The following is a 9,354-nucleotide window of genomic DNA, read 5'->3' as shown; positions in this document are numbered from 1 at the left end:
TAGGGAATCCCATGGCGTGTGTAAGGATGTCCCTAAAATTCAAACAAAGTTTTAAAATGCGTGTGTTATGCTTTTCCTTAACATACTGATAGAAAAGGGGCTTTAATACCAGCAGACGCTTTCGCTGTGTTTGTCCTTGTGTCAGAGAAGCTGGCATTTAGGTGAGGATTTGCTCTCCTGGCTCCCTGTTCCTGCAGTGACATCTGTGTTCGAGTCCCCACGTTCCTCCTCATGTCTGTTATGTGGTCTCCTGTCTCCCTTATGGAGAGGAGACGAGATTCAGTTTGTGGGTTAAAACGCTCCAATTCCCGCGCCAGCATCCTGAGATCATCCCCAAAGGGAATAGGTAACGTGCCTGAAGAGCGGTCCGGGATTGGCGCTCGGGTCCTTGCAGCCGTCTTCAGTGGGACCAGGCGTCCGGACCTTGAATAAATGTCCTCCGATGGACCGTCTTCCTTTGCCTCTCCTCCCGGGGAGCCGTCGGGTCTTGTCCCGGCTCGTCTGCTGTCCCTCCAGCACCGCGTCCTGTCATCGCTGCTCGCCCATTCTGCTCTGTTCTGCTAACCGGGGATGCTTTTTGCAGGTATCCAACGCAAAGAAGATGAAGTTGTGGGCCATTTTCCTGTTTTGTGGGGTCCTGGTGCCATCTCGGGCTGTCCTTGAAAATCCCTCGGTTATTGCTAATCTGGATGGCAGCGTAATACAAAAGCGTAAGCATTGCTGTAGTTGCTAAATAACGGACTAGGGGTGGGATGTCCCAGATTTATTACTATCCAGTGAATCATTTTGCCCTTCCTGTCACTTGCCGGCGTACAGGAGCAAAGCCTTGGGGTGACCGATTCTACCTTGCACTGATGGATGCTGTGTGCCCAGGGCTTTCAAAGCCCTCCTCAGTAAATCCCTTTTCCAAACGGGGCAGCCAAGGCCTGGGGGAGCTGCGGGCAGGCCGTGGCACCACTGGGATCTGAATGCACACGACCTGCTCTGAACTCTTTGTCCTTTCTTCAGTTTTGCAAGATTTAGTGGAAAAAGCCAACCTCCTTGAAGAAGTCAGTGGAGCTGGGTTAGGCGCCCTGGACAGTGTGCTCGGCGCGGCTGGACGTCTGCTCCCTGAGACTAGAGGTCTGCTGAACACGGTTCAAGGACTTACTGGGTAAGTCAGGGCATGGCCCAGGCATTTGCAAATCCCCCTCAGTTCATTTCTGGCACGTGTGGGCAAGACGCTGTAACCAGCTCTCAAAGCAGAGCGGGCAGGGGTTGGGTGTTCAGCACGCAGGCATCAGCGTGGCTCCCTGAGGCAGTTTCTGTGCTCATTTGCACCATTTCTGAACCCAGAGAGCTTCCAAGCATGCAGCAGAGTTAAAGCGATGCTCAGACGTAGCTTCCGCAGGCCAGATGGCAGCTCCAGCTGTGGGCGGGATGGCGCGGGGTGGCGGCGCGGCACGGCACGGCACGGCGTGGCGCGGCAGGGCATCTGCAGCAATCGCTTCATTTGCTGGTTCTCATTCTGCTTTGTTTCCCAGGCTGAAAATTGTGCACATTACTCTCCCCAAAGTGTCGATAAAGGTTCTGCCAGGACCCGGGCTCGAGCTGACTCTTTACACCAAAGTGTCAATCGGTGATGGCAAGAGGTGAGCATCTTCCCTCGAGGGCGTGCGAAAGCACGTGATTGTAGTCAGAGAAACCTCAGACCAGGGCACGCTCCTCACTTCCTTAGGGCTCCTCATTAACAGGGTACTCGAAGGCGGGGGTCAAAGAGGCAGTTGTCCTTTTTAACTGTATTTTCACTTTTCAAAGGTGATGAGGTGCACTTAAGGTTCAGAAATAACGAGGGGCTAATCAAGCAGTTTTAGCATGAATATGCTCTTTATTGGGCTCCGGGGCAGCCGGGCAGCAGGAGCATTTGCCGGGGAAGGGCACTGAATCCCTCTGTCCGTTCCCAGGGATTCGGACGAGAAGCCTCTTCTCCAGGTGGAAGTGAACATCACGGCGGCGGTCGCCGTGCAAGCGGATGGCAAAGATGGCATCAAGCTAGTTGTCAAGGACTGCCAGACCCATATTGGTAACGTTCAGGCCATTTCTAGGTAGGTGCCAGCAATACCAGCTACGTCCCCTGACTGCGTGCGATAGCTCTGCCTGCAATGGACACTTCTACTCTTGCAGTTCAGAGGGAATGCATTCATTCACTCCTTTTATTTGGCACCGGGGGTGGCCAAATGTTGGGATGCTTTTCTGTGAATGAGTAACTGTCTTTCAGGGTCTGGCCTGACTGGGGAAGTGCAGAGCCTCTCTGCACCGCGACGCACGCGGTCATTCTGACATGGGGCCTGAGTGCATTTTTTGTGTAGAAATCCCGACACAGCCCTGCTCTCTGCAGAGGACGGGGTGGGGGTGTTGGCGAGGGGGCAGACCTCTCTTGTGCTTGTTGTAGTCATTTTGCCCCGTGTAAACAGGCATCACTTTTAACTTCCTGTCTCATCATTTAGCTTGATCCATGTGGAAAAGGTCTTAATGAACGCCCTTATCAAGTTCCTGCCTAAAGTGGTAAGTCTGCATCGTGACACACGTTTGATCCCATCAGAAGGATACCTGCAAACAGGGAGACATGCAAGCGGTCCCCGTTGCTCTAGTCATTCCCCTGAAGTCACTTGGACCCCTCCACCCTTGCCCCGACCCTGTGAATAAGGACCGTTGAGATGGATAAAGGCTCATCTTCCAAAAGAAAGCCCATTGTGCAACGATGCAGGGAAAGCGGTCTCACGCTTTGGATGGACTAATGCTGTGTTTCCATACGCACGCCCAGTCCACGCGGGCATTAAGGAGGTGTATGCGTTGTTCAGAAAAGTGGCAGAAGCCTTGCCCTTGGCGTGAAATGCTTGCACAGGATCAAGGAGGGTGGAAGGGACCTCAGGGAGTCACATCCCGTCCACCCCCTGCTCCAAGCAGGACCAGCCCCAATTAGATCATCCCAGCCACGGCTTTGTCTACCCGGGTTTTAAACACCTCCGAGGATGGAGGCTGCACCGCCGCTCTGGGGGCTCGTTCCAGTGCTTCACCTCCCTCCTCGGGAGGGAGCTTTTCCTAAAATCCAACTTAAACCTCCCTTGTTCGCAGCTCTGTACAGGAGTCATGCTGAGGTGTGCAAAAGCGACTTCTGTTCCCCTGATGCACTGCAAGAAGCCTTTCCTCACGGGCCAGCACTGGTCATTAGCAGAGAGGGTCTTGATGTCTTATGATGCGGGCAGCCCCTTGGGCTAGCGTGCCTCAGGCATGGGTGCGGTAGCCATTGGCCCCCTTTTGCAGCTGGGCTGACTGAGGCAGCCTTCAACACCACTCTAGGCTGAGGCTTCAATTTGTGCCTCTGGAGCTGTGGCAGGATATGATCACTGCTCGGCCTCCCTCCTGTCGGGGCACAGGGGGAAGAGCGAATTTGAAGAGGTTTCCCTGCGCAGACAGCGACCTTCATGGGCTTCCCTGCAGCAGCTCTCTGCTGCGCTCAGGGATCTGCGATATTCATAACGCATGTCCAGAATAGCACGGCCGGTCCAGCATCCACTCGAGAGTCTCACGCAGCGTGGCCTTCCCTTTCTGTGTTACAGCTCTGTCCTGTGATTGATACTGTGGTCAGCCTCGCAAACATTGTGATTCGCGTCGTGGACAGTAAGTTTCTGGTAACTTTATTCCTTCCAAAATGTTTCTGGATCCCTAGCGATTGTGGGACTTCCCAGCAAGGAGGGTGGAGGGGTCTGCAGCCATTTCCATTGTGACGATCCCTGCTCAGGGTGGCTTGGCTCTGGGTTTGTGTCCCAGGAAAGCAGCTGGATAGACTTCTTCCTAGCAGTCGCTCCAGCGGGGAGTTTGAATGGGAAGGTCATGATCAGGGATGCTTGGGGACACAGATATGTTCTGGGACAACCGTGCTCAGTTTGCAGTTCATCACGCTGTAAGAGCATGTCTTCGTTTCTCTGCAGCTGTGGCCCCAGTTGGAAAACTAGGACATATCCATTACTTGGTCAAAGGCCTTCCACCGGTCGACGGCCAACACCTCCAGCTGGATTTAAATGTAGGTATTACTCTTCTTCCTGGCTCAGACATGCCCGGGTCTGCAGCACTGGGTAACACGTGTAAATCCCCCCGTCGGGTGGTGACTATTTATTCAAGGGGATTCCTTGTTTGCCGAGGAGACGCCGGCAGATGCTGCTCTGTGCGGCCTGGCAGCCGCATGTGATAACACTGGTCTTCCTTAGTCATGGTGATAAGTCACGCCGACACGTTGGATACTGTTCAGCAAAACATCACTACTCTTTAATCTGCTCTACCTAACGATTGTGTTTTATAAAGTAACAGTGATCACCCTTTAAATGCAGTTTCCACTTATAATGGGGTGCGGATGCACGATTCATTAAGCTGATAACGGGGTGCGGATGCACGATTCATTAAGCTCATAAGCAGGCTATGGATGTCGGTAGCCTCTGTTACTGCTGTAGGTCAGTAAGAGATTTTATAGGAGTTGGTCATCTGGGGCTAAACACGACCTCCTGGTTGGATCCTATAATCATGTGCAGCCATCAATTAGCCATTTGTGGAAACGTCTTCGTCAGGCATTAACTCTTTATACAAGCATTTGTACCTTGAATCTCGCTGTACAGCGGGACCGCGATGATCCCGAGTTCCCGTCGGATACCTCGTCTTCCATGTGGTAATACGGATATCCCGCTTTTTAAAATTTCTCCCAGGCTTTCGTTACGGACGCCGTGGACGACATAATTGCCCCCTGGATGGGACCTGGAGCGCCCATGTCTCTGCCCCCTGTGTCAGACCACACTTCCCAGGTTGTCCTCTCAGAAAGTCTCCTGGACTCGGTGTTCGCCCTGCTACACAATGGAGGGCACCTTGACATGGACATCACCGATCGCGTGGTGAGCCCTACAGACTACCCCATGCTGGTTCCCTGCAGCCCCTGATCTGGCACACACCTGTGCAGGGTTCACAGGTTTTGTGCACACTCATCTACTTTTGCTTCCAAATGGTGGAAAATGTGCCGTCTTTTTAGTTGCAATTAAGCCAAGCAGACGTGCCCGTCGTGCACATCTGTCCTCTGCCCACCTCCTGCCTCGTTCTTACCCCCGACACAAGGGGCTTGAGAGCTGCTTTTGTCTTGGTGCGTGGACCCTCCACGCCTTGTCAAACCCAGCCCTCCATGCAGTGCGTCCCGCTCTCGCGCAGGGCTGAGCGACCCTGCACTGTCTGCAGTGTGACGAGCTGGGATGTGCAGGGTGCTGGATTGCACGGCGCCCGTGGTCGACGGCTGTGCATTGCCCGGGCCCGGATCCAGCTCTGGAGCAGGGGTGACGTGGCCGCGGAGGGTGCTCTGAGGCACACACAGTTGCTTGAATTATGTGCCATGTCTTTGCCATCTCAGGACTGGCATGGCTTACCGCTAGTAGAGCTGCAAACAAACCAGACGCAAACCTGGGGATGCGGCTGGAGGAAAGCAAGGACAAGGCAGAAAATCATGTTTCTGGGTGGAGGGAGGGGCAGAAGGCTGTTGTTAGGTAGGTGCAATCTCTCTCTTGAAAGCGGCTCAGCTCTTTGACTCCCTTTGCACTGTCTTTCTCCCCCAGGCTAACACTCTCGTTCCACTGACGACCGATGCCATCAAGTCCAAGATCCCCGAGGTCAGTGCCTCTCTTGGCTTTCGAGCTCTTCTGTCTGTGTCTGTCGACCCTTTGCAGCCTCCCACTCTCTGCCTCACCCCGTTGTGATGCCCTTACGCAGGTGTCTCACCTGATACCAAAACATCTGCCGCTGGTGGTGAAGTTCAGACTCGCTTCGCCCCCTAAAGTGACTCTGCACGACGGGAAAGCCATTTTGAACGTCACTGTCTCCATCGAGGTGCTCATCCGCCACAAGAACGCAACTCTGCAGCCCCTCTTCACAGTGGACGGGGTAAGTGCGGAGCCAGCACGTTGGCATTCGCTCCTTCATTGGGTCTCCAGAGTCCAGACAGAGTTGCTCTTGGGTTGCTTTTCGAATCCAAAAAGCGACACAACCGACGTAAGACTTAGTTAAGGCCAGTAGACCAGGTGATGAGCTGCACTGTTGCCAGGCAAGTGGATAAAACCACACGTTTGAGAAACAGCTCCAAATAAAGATGGGCAGTGGTGCACAACCAAGCTGGCGGAGTCGCTCCTAGCTGCGCGTGCGAACAGAAGCGTCCTCCTGTGAATGGGGTTGCTTCCGAAAACGCGGGGTTTTGTTTTCTGCCTCAAAGTGGGAAAGGACAGAGCCAGTATCCTCTATGTCATTGCTCTAATTGCAGAATATCATTCTGAGTCTCGGCCTTAGTGTGAAAGACCACAAACTACACTTCGACTTTAATGTGGAAAGGTAAGCCTGGGGAATCGTCCACCGTGCCTACGCTGGGCTAGTCCTCGTGGTGATCGTGGGGACACGGCTGAACGGGGCTTGCCAGGCAGGTCACAAATGCACCGGACTTGGTGATTTTTTGCCGAGACCGCCCACTTGAAATGTGACCTCTGAAATCTTCAAAAAGCATTCCCCCAGCTTTCAGTTTGGTGGGAAAGTCCACCTCGCATACAAGACAAACTGCAGAGATGATCGAACGGGATGTCAGAGCATTGCCACGGTGCGTTGGAAGTCAAGGGAAACCAGGCGTTAGCACTTCACGCTCCAGCTTCTCCGGGCTGTTGAGATTTCATAACGAGCTAGATCTCCGTTCGTCCCAAAGAAATGCTCATTTTTGCGATCTGCTCCTGCATCTTCCCACCCACCGCGCGGATACAGGGGAAACACGGATAAACGGGCTCTGAACCGGTCTTGACTGCTTTTATTTTTTGCAGAGTTCAGTTCTGGCTGGCCTCGTCGCACTTCGGCCCCTTTGATGTAAGTCTGTGGTGCCACGCAACCGCGCGCTGCGTGAAGTGGCCTAATGCTAGGAGCGGTAGCCAAGGGATAACGACCTAAAGGTTTAACCTATCTCAGCCCCATCCAGCTGGTCCTCTGGGATAAAGCTCCAATTTTTCCCCGATGGCATTTGCTCGCTACCTTTGTTTTTGTCCCGCGTGGTTCCCAGCCCAGTAGACATGCGCAGAAGGGCAAAGGCAACTTTCCTCCCCGCGGGCTGCTCTTACAGAGCATCTCAGCTCTGGCGAATTGGGGGCAGGACAGCACCTGTCACCTGGTGCCCGTCCAGCGATGGGTTTGCTGTGAGCCCTATATCCCCCCGCGCTTTACAGTATAGATAGTGGCCCGCCGGCTGGACCATCCCTTTCCTCACCCACGACCTGAGAAATGCTTCCCCACGCACTGAAGACAAAGCCCCACAAAGCGAGCCGGCAGGGGACACGGGCAAGCCTGGTCTCCGTCGTGGGGAAGCAGAGGCTCTCTTCCTCGGTCGTAAAGTGCGCAGCTGCTAAAACTCTCCTCTTCCCCTTGCAGATCTCTGACCTTGAAAACTGGCTCCGTAAGATCATCGAGTCTCTGCACCTGCCCAAGCTCAGGAGTAAGGCTGCTTTTGTCTTTGAATCTTCTGCCTTTTAGAGCGTAGCGGGGGGCTCGGGGCCGCCTCGCCTGTCCTGCGTGGCTGCGCTCGTGCTGCCCGGCGCGGTGCTGAGCGCCGTGTCTCTTTATTTCAGCTGCCCTGGAAGATGGCATACCTCTGCCTAAGCTCTTCGGCATGGACCTGACCAATGCTGCTGTGGACGTCGCTGACGTACGTGTCGGCTCGGTTTGTTTCTGTCCGGTTTTCCGGCCGCGCTGCTCTTTCCTCCGGGCTCTCCCTGGCCCGTGGAGGCTGCCAGCCCTTGCCCCAGGCTTCCTGCAGGAGCCCCGGCTCTGCGGGTGATCTGACACCCGCGTTGTCCTTCCAGGGCCGTTCCACCGTCCTTGCTTGACTAAACGGCCAGGGCGCGAGTGCAATCTAGACCTTTAGGGCTAAGCTGGACACTCAAAACTGTGCACGCCTTGATTTGCGAAGCGCAGAAAGCTGTCCGAGAAGTGGAGGCTGCTCCTGACCTGCGGCCTTCTGCAAAAATACCTTGCTGTTCCCAGCAGAGTTCAACCTGGTCAAAGGCACCCGGTTGCACCAAAAGCACCAACGCGCTGTCGCTTTATCTGGAAAGCAAAGTTCTTGCTGTAGGCTGAGACACGGGTAACCATGCCCGTGGCAAGTAGGAGCTCTCTGGATTTCATCCATGCATACCATATTGAATAGCCCGGGTGTCTATTAAGCGATGATGTAACTCTTCATCACCATTCAATCACGGGTCTTCTCCCGTGAGGCCACCCGTTATACAAAACCATGGCGTGGTTTTGTGGGATGGATGGACACATTGAGAGTAGATGAATCGCCCCCCGCCCCACACCTCCTCCTGATTTCCACCCGTGAGCAGACCCGGGGGCACTAGCCCTGACTGGCCGCCCATTGACTGGCTCGCGTGTCTGAGCAGACAGGAGGGAGCACCTCCGTGGGGCAGAGAAAAGAAGGTGCAAACCCAAGGGGGATTCTTGCTGACGTGCCTTCTCCTCCCGACAGCATGCGGTGGTGCTGACCAAAATGGGCTGAGGGTCCCAGGAAAGGACCAGAACCGGGCGCTCCCGCCGGGGACATCTGGAAGGAGGCGGTGACCTGCACAGCCGGAGAGTCCTGCACTCCCGTATTGCTTTCTGAGCAATGCTTCGTTTCAAGACTGTGATTCTTCTGTTTCTAATGAATTCAACTGTACACTGGGGTTAGTGCTAGCAGCCTGTCACTTAGTTGAAAATTGTTGGGGTTTTCTCTGAGAACTTCCTTGGTCAGCTTTACTGTCTCAGGCTCTCGTGCTGTGCAGCGGTTGCATCCGGTGCTGGTGCTTCCCTTCCAATAAAAGCTTTCACTCCGTCAGCAGTCGTTCTGCGCATCTGTTCCTCCTTGCCATGCCTTTCCCTGCTCCCCTTCTTCTCCAGTCTCCCCCCTGGAGTTGAAGGGTTTGCATCCGGTGGGGCATTGAAGCTGGGACTGAGATTTGGGAGGCAGGGGCTTCTCAGACCAGTCTGAGGTGTGAGCTGTGCACGAAGCTTGCACCCAGCCCCTTCTCCCTCCGCGTGCGGGTGCTCTCAGCAGTAGCATGCAAGGTGCTCTTCGGTGACCTCGACCGGCTTGCATTGCACCTCTGTCCACCTGGCCGCTTCTCTCCGAGCAGTCCCTGTGCTCCCTGGGGAAGAGTCGCGGTACTTATTCAACCCTCATCCAAGTGCTTCACCATCTTGAACGCATTTTTAGCCTTATCATCCCCCTTTACAGGTGGGAAACTGAGGCAGCAGGTCAACTAAGAGAGTTTCCCAGGGAGTCTG

General features: G+C 54.6%; 1 protein-coding gene across 1 annotated transcript; it reads left to right on the top strand.

Annotated features, from left to right (window-relative positions):
• The first annotated feature begins 1,974 nt into the window (after positions 1 to 1,974).
• LOC102376719 (BPI fold-containing family B member 3) lies at positions 1,975 to 8,622 on the top strand. The gene is made up of 12 exons (XM_025212228.1): positions 1,975 to 2,084; positions 2,487 to 2,544; positions 3,600 to 3,660; positions 3,972 to 4,063; positions 4,737 to 4,919; positions 5,625 to 5,678; positions 5,779 to 5,949; positions 6,323 to 6,390; positions 6,864 to 6,906; positions 7,462 to 7,525; positions 7,659 to 7,735; positions 8,558 to 8,622. The coding sequence occupies exons 2-12, from the start codon at positions 2,512 to 2,514 to the stop codon at positions 8,585 to 8,587; spliced, it is 876 nt and encodes a 291-aa protein (XP_025068013.1). The 5' UTR covers positions 1,975 to 2,084; positions 2,487 to 2,511; the 3' UTR covers positions 8,588 to 8,622.
• The last annotated feature ends 732 nt before the right edge of the window (positions 8,623 to 9,354 follow it).

The sequence above is a fragment of the Alligator sinensis genome, unplaced genomic scaffold (assembly GCF_000455745.1).
Source record: "Alligator sinensis unplaced genomic scaffold, ASM45574v1 scaffold1032_1, whole genome shotgun sequence".
NCBI lineage: Eukaryota > Metazoa > Chordata > Crocodylia > Alligatoridae > Alligator > Alligator sinensis.
Note: the sequence above shows the minus strand (reverse complement) of the source record. Positions and strands in the feature narration are given on the sequence as shown.

What these genes read in the sequence shown, in the direction of transcription:
- LOC102376719 (XM_025212228.1), top strand. Translation starts at nt 2,512, where the DNA reads ATGAACGCCCTTATCAAGTTCCTGCCTAAAGTG. An exon ending in ACCTCCAGCTGGATTTAAAT is followed by an intron (nt 4,064 to 4,736) that starts GTAGGTATTACT and finishes AATTTCTCCCAG; the next exon opens with GCTTTCGTTACGGACGCCGT. An exon ending in TTCGACTTTAATGTGGAAAG is followed by an intron (nt 6,391 to 6,863) that starts GTAAGCCTGGGG and finishes TATTTTTTGCAG; the next exon opens with AGTTCAGTTCTGGCTGGCCT.